We start from the raw sequence: 20,349 nt of genomic DNA on the forward strand, positions 1-20,349 counted from the left end.
CTTTTCTGGATAATGTAAAAATTGTAAAAAAAAGAAGTAATCACGCAAGAGAAAGGCATAATTAAAGAGCGAGCAAATTTTTCGCAATACCTGTCCCCGTTGTTCGCGCGAGGGTTACGTTTTCGGCCGTGGGTCACGCGGAGGCGAGGAAGTGGAGCAAGTAGTGTAGGCGCGCGGGTGGTCGGACTTTTTCGCGCGAGGATCACCCTCGCCCTCTCACTCGCACGTTCTCGCGCGCGCTAGCGAAGTTTAATGTTTAGCTCGCTTATCCGCGAGCGAGCGAGCGAGCGAGCGAGCAGGCGAACAGGCCGCGATCGGAGGCGGGTACGCGGTCGTGGCGTTCCCCTCTCCGCTTCGCGGCTAGCGGCGTCGAGTGGGGACGGCGCAGGCGCGGTGCCTTCTCCGACCCCCCGCCGCTGGAGTGCCGAGGTTCCCCGCCGCCGCCACTACCACCGCCACCGCCGCCGATGCTGCCGCCGCCGCCGCACCGCCGCCGCTGCCGCCGCCGCCGCCGCCGCCGCCGCATGCCCCTCTCCCCCCAACCCCCCTTCCCCCCGCCCCGCGCCGAGAGCGCAGTGTCGCGTCGAACCTCTCGCAGAGCGCGTCGCACGTCCGAGTACCGGCCGCCGCCCGTCATCAGTAGTCGCCGTACCGCGCAGCCACGTAACCTCTCACCTTCTTAGTTTTTAGTAGTCGGTAGTGTGAGGAGAGTGCGGAGAGAGAAAGAGAGCGAGAGAGAGAGAGAGAGAGAGAAGGAGAAAGTAATTGGCGAAGGGAGACCAAGGGAAGAGAAGTAATACCGGAGTCAAAAGAGCGAGCGAGAGGTCGACAGCCTTTTTCCCTCGTGTATACTCTATTAGTCGTCGTCGTCATCGTCCTCGTACTCATCCTCCTCGTCGTTGTCGTCGTCATCCTTGCCATCGTCATTGTCGTCGTCGTTGTCACCGTTGTCATCGTGGCGCGACAAAGCGCGGGGTATATATCCTGATCCACAACCCGTTTCGCATACACTCCTTCGCCGTCAATAATCGCGCTTTCGTCTAGTAGTGCCGCGCGATTATCAGCGAACGCACCATCCCTCCATAATCCGGAGTGACCGAAAGGTAGATAGAGCGAGAGAGACAGAGAGACAGAGAGAGAGAGAAAGAGGAAGACGCCAGAAGGAGCGTAATCGAGCGTGAGCGAGCGAGAGAGAGAGGCTTTGAAACCGTAGTTGGAGCACCGGCACAACTGGAGCAAGTTCGGAGCGAGGGAAGTCTCGCGCGTGTCGTGACACCACCCCCTTCGTACGTCACGAGCTCCGCCGCGACGACGCTCGCCGCTACCGTCGGCGACGAGATTACCGTCGCGAGCACCCGAGGACACCGTCCGCAGCGATTGCAGCAACAGCAGCAGCAGCATCATTGTCCACGACAGCACTAGACAACAGCACCGCTACTCCGCTACGCGAGCGAACTCGCCGACCGCCGTCGCTGCCACCCCGGGCACGCGAGAGCCTAGCGACGACGACGACGAGTAATCGTGCGCCGCGCGCTGCTATGGAGTCCCAGAACCAGGAGATCGTAGCGAGCGGTTCGCCCGCCGAGGTGCCCAACGATCCAGGGTACGAAAGCGAAATGAGCGAACCAGAAAGGTGCGAGAGGCTGTCACCGTCCACCACGTGAACGGCAGCCTCCGTTTACAACTCCCGGGCAACCACGAAACGTTCCACTACATCGACCATCAACGATCGACCACACGAGAGAGAGAGCGGGAGGGAGAGCGAGTGCGAGAGAGAGAGAGAGAGAGAGAATGAGCGAGAGAAAGAGAGCGAGCGTAAGGGAGGACGTATGTATGCGTGAATGCGTGGGAGAATGTGAAAGGAGAAAGAGGGGGTGGGGAACGACGGGCGGGAAAATGGAGCGCTTTCGTTCTCAGTGCGTTGATACTATGCCGCGCGGCGATCGCTCGTCCTTGGAAAAAGCTTGTGTTTCTGTTATCCTGCTCTCCGTGTCAGTGTTCTGGTTTAACGTCGGTCGCTTCCCGAAAAAAAAAAAAAAAAAACGGATGGATCGCGCCACTTTGCCATGATTTCGAAACCGATCTCCGCCGTCCGGCGACGCGAATGCACCGTCGTCGAATCGCACGCGACGGAAAGCACGCATGGTGTTTATGTTTGCCGGGCGCGTGAATATGCGTGCCTCTCCTCGGACCGGTGGCGCCTTCTTTCAGCGCTTGGTACACCACCACCCCCCCTCTCCCCGCCCCCCCGTCGACGGGGTAGGTGGATGGGAACCAGGGGTGGGAGAGAGAGTCGGATGAATGGAAAGAAGGAGGGAGGGAGAGGAGATGCCGCCACCTTCGAATCTTGCCCGTCAGCCGACACATTTCGCAGACTCTCGCGAAAGAACGCGAAATACTGGAATACCACACGTGAATACACCACGCCTCGTGCGATGGCCACGTGGTGGACCGATTCTTCTCGGGGCGAAATTACGCGTGGTCTTGTCACGTGATTGCCCGAAATGGAGCACGGGTCCGGGGGTGCTCCGCGTAAATGACGTGTAGTGTTGTCGAATTGGATTTTAACACATTTTCACGCGATTAGTAGTTGGATTAGTTTAATGTCAAGTATATTTTTGATTTTTACATACTTGAAACTTGACGAGGAATCGGTTTAGCGTCGGTTGTGGTTAACGAATTGATTACATCCTTGACTAAAACGAATCAAAAGTGGGGTATCCGATCGATTCTGTTCGTTCGATTGTACGTGTCCGGTTTGTTGATGACATATGTATTGTTTGATACTTGACAGTCTTGTACGGTTTCGGTTGTGACTAACAAATTAATTAGGTCACGTCTTTTGTTTATGATGATTGTGAAATAACAAAATTGATTAGCATTAGTTCGACCGCACTGTGATCGATGTAACGCTTATCCGATGAGATCTTTAATGCCCGGAGAACGTTTCGCTTAGATTGTTCGTGGCTGATGGATTGATTAAATTATGCTACTAACCATTACTAGCGCAAGATACGAAATTGATACAATATTCGCTAAATCGCTCGATTTAATACTCACCCAACCGGCGTTTGACCTGTTTGAACTGTACCTTCAATTATACTGACAATCATGATGAGTATGGTGAGGTATTCGTCTTCGAAAATTTTATTACGTGTTGTCATCGATTGTTCCGGTTACTCTTTATATCACAGGAAATCATGAATTTTAGATTCTGACTACAGTATATTTTGCCATTGCAATATCTGGTTGCTAATTTCGTCCCCGATGATATTGAGGAAATGGCAGTAATGCTTATGTTCTCCTGAGTAACTCCAGACAAGGCACACATTCAGAAATGTATTTGTAAGAAATTATAAATATATATTCGAATTTAGTAATTACTCCGACTTGGTTAAATATTTCTTTGATAACTGAAACACATTTGATACGATTCCTTTAACGAATTAGGAAGTATATTAGCAAAAATTTTAATTTTATACTAAAAGATTAATTTTGAAACAAATTGTAAACTTACAATACAAGAAAAATGACTTTAATCGCTATTATATAGTGGTGATTCAATACAGTCTTTGATTCGTGACTTAATGTTGTATAAATACTTTAATAAAGTTTGTATATTTGCTTTTCAAATCTAATCAATATAAAATGTACTTTAAAGTACGAATATATCTTGAGATAATTTAAATGACAATTATACAGTATTGTTTGAAACTCTACATGATTAAATGTTTGAAGCACATTTACAATATGAGATCTTTAATATCTCTTCTCTTTTGTGTGTAAATGTAGATACATGTATAAATATAAGTATATGATTTAGTATCTGACAAGAGATCTTTGAACGAGTTTTTTTTGACATGTCTGACGCTTTAAATAGTATTCAATGATATTCAATGATAAAATGTCGATATATGTGTATATTTTACGTTGCTTATATCGACAGATAAATGAATTTAGATAAACTTCTTTCAATGAATTTAATAACTGAATGATAACATCTCACAATAATTTTTCTCTAAAAAGATACCGCTCTCATTGGAGAATTGAAAGGTTAAGTGACACTGACGTTAACGATAAGTGATATCGAGAATATGTATAATTGTCACGTCAAGATTATCCGCGGCATATATACCGGTTCCAGATTTAATTCTCGCGATGATCGCGAGCTTTAGAGGAAACGGTAGCCTACTTTGATTTTTCCAATTGGGAAGCTCTAGATGGATAGACGGATAGAGGTAGAGAGATGCAGTGGAGTAGGCACGGGGGGGGGGAAGTGGCGGCGGGAGGGGCGAGCGAGCGCGCGTGGGAGGAAGATAGCTATACCGTGGCTCGGAAAATCGATGTTCAAATGCGCCACCACGTGATTACGTCTACCAAGCGGGAGCGTTATCTCACCGTGTAATAATGCGAGGCGCGATTATTTGCGACGACGATGATGAAGAGTGGAGCAGTAGGAGTGGGGATCGCTCCTCATCCGTGAGGATGTGGAAGGAGGGAGGGGGGGGGGAGAGCGGACGAGATCATGAATGAAAAGGATGGGAGGTCGTTTCCTTATCGACGCAACGCTGACGGATACTTAAGCCGGCTAATTAATGACGCGTACGTGGATCGATTATGGTCACTGCCTGTCGTGCGAGAAGCGCGCAATTCGCTTCCTCGGGAGATTACGCTAGCCGGTCTTATCCGGAGCGGTCTTCCGGATCGACCTTGTTTATTGACGCGGAGCGGTTCGCGTCACTCATTTCTGCGGTCTATCTAAAAAGCTCAGGTGTCGTCGGTTTTTTTTTTAATCGCTTGATAACCTTGATAGCTAGAAGTTTTCATCTAGAGCTCTTTATGACATCGGAATCCTTGTAAAGCCGTTTTAGTAAATGCATGTCGCTCACTCTCAGTATATAGATAGCCGACATTCACGCGGATCGTTCATCGATCTGTAAAACAGATAACACGCAGATTTTCCGCTTTGGGATAGTTGATTGATAAGCGGCACGTGTTCGAACTAGTGACTGTTTCTCGATGGAGAGGTTTCGAGCGACCGTAATTAATATTATCGTCACGCGGTTCCCTGCAGGATTTTTTTCTTTCTGCTTAATTCAGAGAGAGAGCTAAGGACTTAAGTTGTAAAACTTTCCGAGGGAATCTACAGATGCGAGAATTCCCAATATCAATTCGGTTTCTTTATCACAATAATTCATAAAGTATCGAAATAATGATTATTAGTGAGCAGGCTGAATTCTTCGTCCAGAGAACATCGTATATCGCTTACATCTAATTGCATGTACTATGTACATTTGTTATCTTTTCCGTTAATTCCGTAGTGATAGTGGATTTCGAGAGATAAGATACACATCGCGCGGTTTTTTTCTGACGGCGCAAATTCGAGATTGACGGGATCTGCATGGGGAAGGATGGGGCACGGGGAAGTAACGAATTGGTTGGCTGATCGATCGACATGGATCGATCGTGTGATTCGATGTGTGCAACTGCGTGTGAAAAGGAAAGGGAAGTGAAACGGAGGTGCCGGTCCGAGAAGAAGTCGCGTGTCTCGCGACTCCGTTCCGCGATCCGGAAGATCCGGTCTTCGGGCGCGTCACGACGAGAAACGTTGTTCGCGAAGAAAAAAAGGAAAAAGGAAAAAGAAAACGTGTGTTGTTCGATTGTTGATGTGTGGTGACACCTGCCGCCAAGGACGGGAGACTGCGCAGGGGGTTGCAAAATAGTACCGGAAGTTACCCTCTGCCGGCAGTCTCCCCGCGTCCGCTTCCTCTTCCGCCGACGACCCGCGACTTGGACACGGCGAGCCTGATGGAATCGTCTTTCTTTTCTAGGAAAATGTTCATCGGCGGCCTATCTTGGCAGACCAGTCCAGGTATGTGGCAAAGAAAATTTAAAAAATACTTAATATAGCGTAATCGAACCGCATTGACAATCGTTTGCGATGGATGCCAACGGCGGCGGCATCCATCCGGTCGGGGAAGTCCCGCTCGCGGGAACGTCAGTCTGACCATCGCGGGCATTATCCCCTTCCGCGCGTCTTCACGGTTATTATTTACTGATTTATATGTCCGACATGCGTTTTCTCTCACGAGGTTGCTAGGCACTGTCGAGGTGTATCATTATCAAGAAGTTGAAAAGCGGCTTTTTTACGGGTGGAAGGGGGGAGGGGAATGTCATTATTAACGGGAATCTAACGGACGACTGAATTCTTCTTTAACGAAGTTTGATGCTATTATATTATATTGCGCATTTTATTTCCATTGTTAAACATTAATCGGCGGTTAAGCCGGTTAATTAAAATTCTTATTGAAGTAAAAGCTTAACAATACCTTTTTATATAGGTAAAGCAAAAATTGTATTACGAAATATCATTTTGAAAAAGTTAAAGAGGACCGGTGCCATTTGCAAAAGCAAACTCGGAGAAAATGTAATAGAAGCGATAAATTTTGACAGCGATTTGAAAATTGTCGTGATTGACAGTTTTATAGTTTGATACGTTTCCTTATTCCGTGGCGGAAAATATTGTCGAAAAATGTCACTTATAAAAAGTTAAGGAAAGTACGTCTTTGAAAACTTCGGAAAATATACAATTTTTGTATTTTCTACTGTTTTACAACTTGACGTATTTCCTTATTTTGTGACAGAGAACGTTACTATACATCATCTCTGAAAAGTACCTTTTTATGTAAGAAGAGAAATATCATACGTGAAAAATGGCAGAACTTAATGTCAAGTTTTGCGCGTTGTATGACGCCGTATCTATATATTTTTATAAGTTTATACAACGCCTTGTGTAAAGGCTAAAAGATTACCTCCGTTAACACATATTTGTGATCCTCAAACAGCGATACATAAAAATCTTCGTATTATCTATAGCTTTATACTTTTTTTTTACGCGAAGCATCTGTGCAAAAGCACGTTTAAAAGGGATGTCTCTTAGATACCAAAGAAATGAGATATGAACGACAAGAGGGCTCGATAGAACTCGGTTTTACCTTGCATAAGATATATCGGGGAGTGAAAAGTATTGCATATGAGAAATTGATGGAAATTGATCGATTGAACTTTAGCTAACGTCACTTATAAATTTTTGCAAATTTATCAGGTCCGTTTGACGAATAAGTTACTGATAATGATTTGTTGACATACTTTGATGTTACAAACAATTAAATACAGACAGTTCTGTATTATATTTTTACGTTTCTTTTATTGTTAGCCAAGATAAATGGTTGAAAACCTTTAGGTTGTTGGAGAAGCAACACGAAAATGGCGAGGGGAAAACCTAAATTTTCCGGCAGACCTTAATTTTCTCCTTCTGTTTTCTAACATATACGATAAATAATGATACGTCGCAAAATGATACCGCGTAGAGGAAGCTCATTACGAAATGAACGAATGGAGACGCTCGGCAATGTGTGGCCGCACTTTACAGAATATTTATAGCGGTCATGCGTTCGTGGCTTTTTCGTGATATCTAATCAGGTCGGTTTGATGATGTCCGCGCACGTGTACTAATCTTATTTATTCTCGTCACGTTCGCGTTGTGTTTATTGAAGATGTTACCAAGGATCTCTCTCAGTAAGATGTTGCCATACTTATATTTATAATTATATATGACACGGAACTCTTTTTCATGTTAAAATATTAACTTAAAGATAATTAATCATTGATAACAAATATATTTATAATTCGTATAACGAAAAATATTTCTAGTAATGATACGTTACATATGAGATATAATTATTATTAACATTGTATATATCGATATTATTATTATTGTTGTTATAAATAATAATAATATTATAATATTATTTTTTTAACTTTTTATGTTTGAGATATGTAATTCATCATGTTACAGAATTTTAGATGTATATACAACATATAATACGTAATTTCGTTCATCGAAAAATACGTGTCGCTCGTTTTCGTACTGTTCTTTAGCAATGAGTTCGTTCCAAGGAGAGCTTCCTGCTGAAAGAATACGAGTAGCGAACTCATTAGCGTTATTTGCCGTTGTTGCGTAAGTCATGCCGCCATCTGAACCATCTCTCTTTCTCTCTCTCTCTCTTGTTTCTTGCTTGTTTCATGTTTCGCTTTCCGCGCTACAATTCGCTCTTTCTCTGCAAGCCATTTACAGGATGTAGACGAATAACTTTTATAAACTTTGAGGGCGCGCACAGGACGCCGGTACACGTAACTTTTCAAGCGAAACGTGGGGGCCCGCGAAACCCCATGTTGGGCGTTGTAAGGCGATAAAAGCTGCCGGTCTAACATGAATCAGCAGATCAACTTTCGTTTAATTTACACACCCGCCGCCATGTTTTGAAAAGGTTGTGTACTAAATTACATGAAAATGAGGTCAGTAACCAAAGCTCTCTCTATAACCAGATTTTACATCTTAGCGCAAAATCGAGCTCATATAGAGAATCCATGTTTCGTTTTCAAAGTTACTTGCATTGAATAAGTTGTTTGCGTATTATATACATTCATCAAGTTTGTAAATTATCCGTTTACATTCTACATAATTGGAAGACGAGCGTTTCACAGTTGAGGTTTCTGCCTTCCCTCTTGCTTTTCTCTCCTTTGTATTAAATATCTTGTTTAGTTTCTGGAATAAGGTCAATCGAGCTAGGCGCATTAGTTGTCTTGTCATTGCCTTATTGAATTATGCCTTGTGTGCCATGTTGAGAGATTTATATTGGATGTGATTTATATTAGAAAATATATTTTATGTATACATATACATATATAAAATTTTGTATGAATAACTTTTTAAATTGCTGTGTTTTGTACGTCACATTTCGATAAGTTCATATAATTTACGTGCAATAAAATAACTGATGAATTTTACACGCGATTTTCTATTTAATAATTATAATAAATGTTATTATAATTATTATACATATATAAGATATAAATTTCACAACGTTATAAATTCCACAATGTTTATTTAAACATTTTTAAGCTTTTTGAAACGACAATATTATAAACTATAAGACGGATGAATGTCTTTCAAGGATATTGAACAATTATTGCGATTTCACATAAGTGAAACTTTAATAAATCACGCACGATCTCTCTTGATATATACGTGAGAAATATGATACATAATAAGCGAAAGTGTGTATGTATATGTAAAATTTGCACGTTATTCTTTTTATCCCGAATCGACGGTATGAGATCCGGTTCAGAAAAACCAATAGCCGCTGGAATAATATTTTTCTTGGTATGTTTGAATGATACCGTGTGGTTCAGCTACGTATTTCATGGTATTATCCGATGCAAATAATTGTTTAAATTGTTTGAAAAATTGAATGCAAATTGAATATCTTTGTAAAATTAACTAATAATGATAATTGTGCAAGTTAAGCAGAAGGAATGTATATTCCCTATTCATATAATTTTCCTAACTGATCTATCTTAATTCATGAAAAAAGAAGTTTCTTATTTTATCCTTACTTTCCATGTAATAGCATTTTTTTATAAATTTATATGGTTGGATTTATCTTGTCTGTTACGTAATAGATTAATTCACAAATGATTCTAAACAATTCAGATATTATCCCATTTACTTTCGTGAAATGCAATCCTCTATTAATGTGCAATGTTCTTCCTCGATGATTGATTTTACCTCAAATTAGCAGAGATATTCACTCATGAGATAGATAAATCGGAGATATTACCGCGATTAATTAATTATATAACATAAACTCGTGATTATTATCGGAATAATTTAACCGCCGACGCATATATGTATGCATATTTTATTGCATGTCTTATTATATATCGGATGTTAAAATTAAAAATTAAGCACAACGTAAATTTCGGTCAAGAGCATTCTGAAATTCGCGGTTTCGCATGAGTGTTTCTCCTAACGAGCGCCACGGCATCTTCGGCGATCTAAACATTAGACTGACGCTTTGGGACTGGTCCAGAGGTTGTGGAAACAATGTACACACTACTCATGGCTTACAAGCATGCGTCAGTTTACGCCTGATTTTCGTCACTCTAGCCGAGAATTAATGTGCGAGGTTTATAACAGCCGCTGCGGCTAAGAAAGTGCGGCTTGAGTATAAACGCGCTTGTCGATACAGAGCAATTCATCATGTATCTCGTTAACTTTCTCAAATGTTTTACTAGCTACTTGATTAAAAGAATACATGTAATATATAAAGCATACAAAATATTTGCTTTTGTCTTATATATATATCCACGATTTCAATCGAATAAAATCGGATATAATTTTTTTTAATATAAGAAACATCAAGTAGATTTTTATTGTAAATGATGAAAAATCTATATAATGTTTCTTTATTTATAGATTTATTTATTTATAGACAATTTATAGATTTTTTCTAATCAATTAAATTCCAGAAATATATGTAAATAACAAAATTTCATTGTTCACTTGATTTTAAGCGGATAATATTTCAGAGACTAACAAGGATATTAAAGATACATATTGCAACATTTACAACATTACAAAATAATATTTAATTCAATTAACGCTCAGGCAAGTTGATTTTTTAATTGCTCAAAGAATTCATTGAATGAAATACGAATTTAAGAATGTTTTGATTCTCTCTATTATATTTCTCTCGTAATTCATTTACATTCACATTTAGCAAAACGGGATTGAAATTTATTTATAATAAATTTTCATCAAACAGTTTTTTGGAATAAAAAAAAAAGATGAATAGAGATTAGAGGTTAGTATCGTTCTTTTTGCCTTTTTGCGATTCACTATAATGGTATGCCAAACATGAGCGAGCACACTATCGACTCTCGCAGCAAATCGATTGCAAAGTGCGGACGAGCGAAACCTCTGACGTTTCCCTGTCGTCGTCGTCGTCGTCGTCGTCGTCCTCTTCGTCGTTGTCGTCGTCATCCTCGTTGTCGTCTTCGTTCTCTTCGTCGTCGTCGTCGTCGTCGTCGTTGTGGTTGTTTCCTCCGCTACCATCCGTTTCGTCGTCGTCGTCGTCGTGGTGTCTGATGCAATCGAGCGCAACAGACTCTACTCTCGACTCTCTCGCTATTTTTAAACGTAATTGCACCCGGCCGTTTTAATGGGCGACCAGGCATAGTGACGGAGATAGAGCCGCGAGCCGACACGGAAAAATAATGGCAAAAATTCGCCGACAAATTTCACCGGGCACGTTAACCCGCGAACTTCGGATGAGAAGACATTAAACTTAGCTACTGCCCTGTGGAAATAATGCTTTAGTAATTCAGAGTACGAAGCCTCCGATCGATCTTTCACCACTAAGTATCTATATTTTATGTGAACAGCGATGCATCTCTTTCATGCGAAATTTTCGCAAAAAATATCGTGGATTATTCCTTAGAAGGAGATTCTTACGTAAGTGAGACTGTAGCTTATAGTATATATTTGACCAGAGGATGCTCCCATTTAATTTGCAAGTGTCGCGAACGCATTTATTTCGGTTCCAAGAGATGACTGGATTGATTTTTAATTATCGTGAATTATGCATTTTGCGATAAGATCACAATAACAAAGTTCGTCACGCGCCGCTTCGCGTGCGCGCGAGCTTAATGCGGGGCGAAACGAGACCGTCGGTCGATTAGTCACAGAACACCGACGTCGTCATCCCTAAACAACGCCAATTAGTACCACTCTAGAGCGGATTATAAATAGTACGTTAGGTAGGTCTGGGTTGAATTGGACGAGCTTTAAGTTGCGTATTAACGCGGATGACGCATATTAGTATGGATGTGTGTCTCTCCCTGTATTCGACGTATTTTTAGGCTAATTTCAACAAGTGCGTAGTAACTCAATTGCGCCGGCGATATTGAATTTAATCGAATTAATGCTCAAGCATAATTATTTTTAAATTGCTCAAAGAATCCGTAAATGGATGAAAATGCGTGGAATTTAGGATGCTTCTGGTGCTATATTTCTCTCGTAATTTATTTACGAGCACATTTATTGCAATGCACGTTTGAACAAAATGGAATTTTGGAATTCATTTATAATAAATTTTTTAATTGTACATTTCGATATAATTATATTCAGCGAAGTTATGTATATGATATATTCAATTTGAATTATTTACATTATCTATTTTTGCGATTCATAAATATTGAACGATTTTATATTGTAGCAATAGTACTTTTAAATTGCACGACAGTTGTCAACAAACTGTGAGTGTGAAGTTTCATGGTTCTCTATAACTGGGAAAATTCAAAATATCGATGAACAAAATAAATATCCTCTCTTTTATTTTCCTGAAATATTAACGCAAGTCGTAGTTTGTTTTGATCAGGTGCACGGGCAAATGTTATTTCCGCTATATTTTACCAAAATATGCAGCTCGACGTGGTATGGCAAATTTCAGTCGGTGCATACGTGAATTGTCGCGGCATCGGAAATATGATTCACAGATGGATGTCGTTTACAATTTAGCGGGTGCTTTAATAAATATTTTTTCCCTCGCGGCGGTTTATCGTCACATTTCCCCGCCATTGTCTTCATCGCCAGATGCTTTTCCTATAAAGAATGTATATTGATATTACAAGTATAGACCTGAAGAATATTTAATTTTTTTATATATATATAGAGCTGTAATATATTATTTTGAAGCTTTATTTAACTATATTTGACTATATGATACAAGCCAATAATATAAAATAACTTTCTTTTTATATCGTTATTTTTATAAAATCTCTTTCTTATGAAAAGAACGATTTTGTTGGAAGATTCTAAAATTTAGGTGGATACAGAGCTGAAAATAATTTTACTGGATCACACACAATAAAAATTATTATGTTGAAAACTCGAACTGGTTGCTAGAATATTAAAATTTTTGCAGCATTGCTTAATATTGAGCAATTCCAACATAATTATTTTGATGTGTGATCAAACAACATTATTTTTAGATCTATATTTAAGTAGCTAAATTTTAGATATTTTAAAATCTCGTTCCTTCCGTTCAAAGCTAGATGAAAAAAGTAAAATAGAAAAAATGTTTGTTTTATATTCTTTTGATAATATAAGTTTACATAAATTGCTTCTATTAAACCGTTCTTTATTTTCCACATAAAATTGTTCACCGCACGAAGGAAAAAACAATTTTGCTGAAAAATCTAAAAATTTTGCTGGATGCAGATCTGAAAATAATTTTGTTGGACCAACAAAATAATTTTGTCGGAAATTCAAACTGGTTGTTAGAATATCAAAACGTTTTATTCTCAGCAATACTCATCATTTTTTAATTTTCAACAAAATTTTGATGATCCAACAAAATTATTTTCAGATCTGTATTCAGCAAAATTTTTAAATCTTCTAACAAAATCGTTCTTACCGTGCGTTGTTTTAACAAATTTTTACCAAGGGGATAAAAATTTAGTTGCGAAAGAAGTTGCGAATTTATTCTAAAAGTTCTGTAGACGAGAGAATCTATGTGTGCGTACCTACTCGAGAATTTCATGATTTAAATATTTAAAAATCCAAATAAGATCTAAATAATTTGAGAACTTGTAAAGTTTTATTTCATAACGTACAGCCTTATATATGTAGTTCCTGCTTCGTATGTTCCAAGATTTGGAAACTCGTTGATAAACTCCGATGTTAAAACGAGGGTTCTGCTTAGTTCGATTCTTACGATAGCGATCGAGAGAGAAATGACGGTAATTCCGGGATATCCTGTGTATCCTGCAACACTTCCGCGCATAAGAGGGAAGTTCGGAGGGAACGGACGGCTCGCGGCGGCGGCGGCGGCGAACGTGGTTTTGAATATGTATGCACCGGCAGTCGTTCGCACGGTCGACGAACACTCTTATCCGCGAGCATCTCGTTTTGCCGGCTCGCAGATCTCGAACAAGAGGCGCCTTGTGCCGATACGCGTACGTTCGAAAGAATCTCATAACAGTCGGTGCCTCTTCCCTTATCGGGCAAACCGTCGTCACGACCGTGGTTCTTTTTTTTCCCCTCTCCCGCTCATCCCGCTTTCTTGCCCCTTCCCGTCCCCCCCTTTTTGCCCTTTCCAACCTCGTATGCGTCGACGGAAGATAAGCCGAGGCTTCTCGGAGATAAAAAGAAAAGTGGTACATGCCGAATGTCGGAAATTGCGAAAAGATTCTTAAGCGAGACGAGATATAGCGCCGTATAGATCGACGATTCATAAAATCGCGTCGTGTCACGTTAAAAAAGATGTCAAACCGAATTAACGATAAAATCGCAGCGGGAAAGCCGTGAAATATCTCGGCTTTTGCGCACTGGCGCTTCGTGTTTATTGATACAAAGTATCGCGTAGTCGGCTTTGTGGATAGTAGTGATTAATTGTTGCTGAATATGTATAATATGTAATGTATAATGCGGCGTGTGTGGTCAATGTGCGGTGTAAATATATTTACGCCATGCGCTTCTCGCAGAGTTGACAAGTTAAGCGCCTGAAAGAGACATGCACGAATATTAGTTACTACAAAAATATTAGTAGGTAATTAATACAGAAATTCACATTTACATGATAATTAATATTATTACATTATAATATTAAACAGTTCTTAATGAATTTTATAAAATCGTAACGTATATGTAACAGTTAAAATATTCTTTTTATTTTATATATTAATATATTGCTTTTTATTTTAATTTTATTAACATATTGTTTTTTATACTGCTATATGTATTGCTTGTGGTGATCTTTGACCCTTGACCTATTCTGTTCTTTAAATAAGATCAGATAAGCTATAAATTATATGCTGCCACAGAGAAAATTATCGCATTATTTATTTTTTTTCAATTCTGAATTTATTGCTATGATATTACTTAAACGTCCTCTTCGCTTTTATAAATATTAACAAATTCTTTCTAACGCGATATATATATAGGAAAACTGGGACGAGTTGCGGACTTGACCTGCGTTACGATTTATGATAGCAATTCTTTGATTTGTTATCGGTCGTTTCGATCGAACACGGAAAATGGAATTTTAGAAGAGAAATAGCCTCGGGAAAAAATGTGTCATAAGCTTTAAAATAAGCCCTTTAAAAGAAACTAGCATCTAGAATATCGCTGTTCAAAGTTCAAAATAAAAAAATTATTTCTCCATAGTTTTAATTAACTTAATTTTTATTACTCTAATTGATATATATATGAACTTTTCAACTGATATAACCTTTTTCTCTTTATTATTATTACCAAATTTGTCTGATCCACTTCTCTCTCTCTCTCTCTCTCTCTCTCTCTCTCTCTCTTTCTCTTTCACACGTTTATGTATGTATTTGATGCCCTTCGTGCTGGAATTAATGTAATGCACCGTGGAGTGCGCATCGTTTGAATTACATTGCCACTGATGCCGCTTAATAATGCCACGATTTATCTCAAATAGCGCGTGATAATCTTCGCAAGTTGATATTTACAATACATTTCGTTTCGCAAAATTGAAACGCTTGCATTCAAGATACACCGTTATTACTTCGCACGCTCCAATTCGTTGCAGTGCCTTCGCCGAGTGCATCGGGCGTTTTAAGCCGCATTACGATTTGTCCGACGTTACTTAGCGCAATCGCGATTTCTCCCAGATTGTACGTGGCGGTTTTTTTACGATGCTTTCGTTTCGCGAAACTGAAATGCTTATATGCGAGATGTTCCGCAAGCATTTGCCATTTCTGCATTATGTTAACGTTAGGAGCCTTCGACAGCTGTGGCTGTTATAGCAGAACAACCTCTTATCTTGTATGAGAAAGAAATTAAGTTAAAATTGTTTTCTTCGATGATAAAAACATTTTGTGATTTTTATCTCGGAACTTACGTCATTATTATATTACTCAAAAGCTTACGGAAGTATTACACGCAATGTATCCAGATATGAAGTTTGCGGAACTCATGCTTGTTCGAAATGACTGAAAATTAGTCGTAACAAATTAGTATAAGTACAAAAAGGCGTAATCGGTGAAGCGCAATACCAGCGACGAAGAGTGAAGCGCACAGAGACGCGGATTCTCGCGTTGGGAGTTACGATTGCGGTTTTCCGCAATGGTTAATAATAGTATAGCGGCTACTTCTCTGCTATAATAGAGCGCAAGGGTTATTACCTTCGACATTTCCGTTTTGCGATACCGTGTATAGCGTTTACATATAACAGCTGCATCCAATGCCTCACATGCTCCGGATCGCAGTGGAATCCGTCCGCGATGACGGACGCGGAGTAGTGCATCGCGGAGTGCATCCAGCACATCGTTCCCACTGAGCCGTCTCCTCTCCTACCCCCTCTCTCACTCTCCCTCCCTCCCTTCCCCATCCCGCCGGCGCGGTCGTTCGCGCCAGATGCTTCGTCGTTTTCTCCTGTCGGACGCACGTGCTGCTCGTATCGTTTGTTCGGGCACCGGCCGTCGGAGACTGCAAGGTATAGGAGCAGGAGTGGAGGACGGGGGACGCGCGGGACGCGGGAGGATCGCGTTGATGCGAGCATAAATGTTTACGCTACGTGTCGCTCGATAATGTTCGTTATCGGCAGTCTTTGAGCCCAGCCCGGCGCGTTTCGCGCAGTTCGCCGAGTCTAGATGCGTTTTAAACTCGCACATCCCGCGCGGGGATGCGAGCGATCGTCCGTTCGCGCTCGGGAGCGCCGGCCGCCGCCGCTGCCGCCGCCACGCGCGACGTGCATCTCGAGATCGCGTTAAAATAGAATCACGACCACAACGACGGTTCTCACTTCATCCCGACGCTTCACTCACGATGCTTTAACTCTTTAATATTTCATAGTCTTGAAAGACCGAGATTTCACTTGCGGAACGATAGGATAAATGTTGGATGGAAGTGCAAAAATTATTGTAACGTCAATCAGTTTAATTATTTTGATACTATAATAAACTGGGACGAGAATATTTATCGACGACAAAAATATGTATAAAATACGAAAAAAAAGAAAAGAAAAAAAAATATTTCATAGGAGTCTTGAAAGACCGAGATTTCACTTGCGGGACGATAGTATAAATGCTGGATGGAAGTGCAAAAATTATTGTAACGTCAATCAGTTTAATTATTTTGATACTATAATATAATAAACTGGGACGAGAATATTTTTGTCGACGACAAAAATATGTATAAAATACGAAAAGAAAAGATCCTTAGATACTCTCTAAATTTTCTGAAGTGAATCTCACTCTAAAAGATTGAGAATACTGCCACTCGACCACTTGAATGGCAGTATTTTCACTCTTTTGGAGTGAGATTCACTCCAAAAGAGTGAAAAATCACTGCAGAAAATTTAGAGAGTAAAATCATAAAATCACTGAGATTTAATTTTAATAGTTATTAATTACGTTATTGAAAACTTACAGCGCCATGCATTTATTCTACTGACACAGTAACATAATTAATTCTTGATTGATTTTAATTAGATAGTTTATTATTAATGATATTGCAAAGAAATTTGTTAGATATTTTTATTTTTGATCCTAAATTTTGAATTTTTGCAATTTTCAATTTACTGTAGTTTTAAATGATTCGAGAGTACTTGCGATTTTTGATTTATTATTGATAATTTAATTTTATATTTGCGTAATCTTAGGCGGTTGAAATTCTATCATTAGCAGACGGTATTTTTAGAATTTAAAGATGACAAGAAATCCTTAAAAGTACCGACGTAACAAGATCTATTTAAGAAACCGATGTTTAATATTATCGCCACTTCTTTAAATCCCTTGATCTGATAAGCTGCTCGTTCAGACAGCTCCAAATAACAGCTCATTAAGCGTGCGACAAGCGGTGAAAGCCAAAGTACAGAATTAAAATTCATGTCATGTATCGTATTTCGTGGCGGCTAAGAGATTCAATTAAATGACTCGATGATAAGAAGTAGCGTCAAATTAATCAATTAGCGCATCACCTAAATAAGATATTCAACTTTAGTTGATGCAAACAAACGATGTCTTCTGATCAACTGCATTTTTTTTGTTTCAAAATTTTAATAAATATATATTACACAGATTATAAGTTTTATGTGCGCAGCATTAAAAAGTTTGTTCTAAATTCTAAAAAATACGACAAGCTATATCATTCTAATCTTTTTTTCTTCTTTCGATAAATCTTGCTTTCATGTTTAAAAAGACGATCAAATATGATTCAAAATATGTTTTTAATATTGCTATAAATGTTAATTTTAATCGTTGCCGATATCAATGCAACTCTCAATTTCGTATATACACCGCGCGCACATGGTTGGAATGTAAACTTTTTTGGGTAAAGGCAAGTTTTCGTAGCTTTAGGCCAGTGAGAGAAGGGTATGGTAGCTATAGTCGGTGGAGGATTGTGCAAATCAAAAAAGTCATTCACGAACACGTGAGCGGGGGCGATCCGTGTGCAGGAGCGCGGGTGGCTGCGCATCGCGAGGATTTCCTGTACGGCATCGGAGCCATAGTTTCCAACAATGGCAGTCATATTGCCTTGCCCCCGCATTTCCTCTCCGTCTCTCGCGCATCACGTACCTTCCCCGCTCGCGCTCGAATTCATTCAACGTTTCCAATTAAGGGGTTAGTCCACTTTGCGTCGGCAGTGAGGTGTGACTTTGCGCCGCGGATGCGCGCCGTTCTCGCACGTTCTAGAACTTCAGTCGACCGAAACGCCCGTCATTAAAGCCGCGCGATTACACGCGTTTTGACATGCGGGCGTTAAGGTGTGTGTTGCGCACAGATCTGAAAAAGCAAGAGTCTTGCGCAACACGAGAGGAAATCAAGAATCTAGCAGACCTCGATTACTTAAAAATCTAAAAGAAGATCCCTTTTCCCCGATATAAAAGCCACAGAATCCAATTTTAGAATAATGTAGACGGATTTTAGTACCGGAAAAGTGATACATTTAGATTAGATCTCAACATATATTTTGAGCTCTTACAACTTTAGAATTTTAGAACTCTAAATTGTGGGAAATTGTTGAATCTTTAATATTTAATTTCCATGAGGTATCTTTAGCCTTTTTAGGGGATTTTAAGAATTTCAGATGTCGAGATTTCTCAAGCTTCAGGTTACTTACATTTCAGAGTTGATATCCGTAAACTTTCGTTTTCTTAAAGCCTTCAGTTATTTGAACTTTAAATCCATCGGTGCATTACGTGCATTATAATCATATACGCTTTCACTTGCGGGCTCGACCGTATGTATCAACCTTTGCATTGAGACACCTGATATACACACAGTTATAATTACACGTAATGAATATATGTGCATATATTGATGTAATCATTATATGTGCTGCGTAAATCTGATTAGAGTTCGCGTTACGTAATGATTCGATTCGCTAAAGTGAAGGTTTTGTCCATGTGGATTAGAGGCGATTGCGCGCTCTAATCAGCTAGCGATTAACTACCTGACCATTCATCATTTCGCGTACCGTATCGTAAACCTTAATCAGTATTTATCTCTCTCTCTCTCTCTCTCTCTCTTATGCTAATTATACTTACTGTACATGGATGTCGTGCGTCAAAATTGTACGCTGTGTGGATTGTACGCTTTTCAAAAGCGACGTTTTACCTGCGATGGCTTAAGGCCAACGATGGGAAATGAAATTGAATGTTGTGAATTTAACATGTTTGTTTAATTCATTTAAGTATACATCACAGATGGATGTTAAAAGTGAATGTACATATTTATATACACGAGATATTTCGTAACTATATCCCGGAAATTAATTAGAGTCGCGAAAATCCTAATATGAAAATATTACGATAATTTTTGAGCTATGATTAATTGAAGTTGACCAATCATATAATTCTCAAGGGTGCGTAAAACTGCGCTTACTGATCCGTTATTGATTTTCATAATTCAAGCGATTTCTACCTCTTTATTTTTTGTTTGCGATGACCTTTTTTTTTTTTATCGGAACACAAATATTTTGCATAATTCTCTCGAAATACAGATCAATGTAGTATAGGAAGTAGGGACTGCAAGTTATTATTTTTGCGATATTTACACGGCCGGCAATTATTTATTTAATTTGATGTTTAAATTTGAATACATTTCGTATCGCGTTTCGAATTTTTCGCCAGTTTAAACGCGATTTGTCCGTCATATTTTCGGATTGTGAGTATTGAATAATACACGACGCACCGAAGCGTGAATAATTCACGGATAGAAAGACGTGATACGCACATCACGATTGTTCTCAATGATAGCTAATATCTCAGTATACAAGGGATATATATTCGATGTAAAACGTTAAATATTTCGAATTCGGCCGGCACATAACCTTGGGGCACACAACCTTGTTATTACGGTGCACGGTGGGTGTTTACGCAAAGCCGCCGCGCTATCATTTACTTACCAACTTCGGTAGATAGCCGAATCGTTCCGTATGTATCGTCGCGTCATTTCTCGAGACTCCGCGATCAC

The 20,349-nt window shown here is 39.8% G+C and overlaps 1 protein-coding gene across 1 annotated transcript in view; it reads left to right on the forward strand.

The window, feature by feature from the left end:
- Positions 1-580: 580 nt before the first annotated feature.
- Positions 581-20,349, forward strand: part of LOC105455683 (RNA-binding protein Musashi homolog Rbp6) — a 645,795-nt gene continuing 626,026 nt past the window's right edge. Inside the window, exons 1-2 of the mRNA XM_011699183.1 lie at positions 581-1,603; positions 5,832-5,872. Coding sequence (XP_011697485.1) covers positions 1,539-1,603; positions 5,832-5,872 — 106 coding nt within the window. The 5' untranslated portion in view covers positions 581-1,538. The remainder of the gene's footprint in view (positions 1,604-5,831; positions 5,873-20,349) is intronic.

This window comes from Wasmannia auropunctata, unplaced genomic scaffold (assembly GCF_000956235.1).
Source record: "Wasmannia auropunctata unplaced genomic scaffold, wasmannia.A_1.0 LD335888.1, whole genome shotgun sequence".
In the NCBI taxonomy this organism is placed as follows: Eukaryota; Metazoa; Arthropoda; class Insecta; order Hymenoptera; family Formicidae; genus Wasmannia; species Wasmannia auropunctata.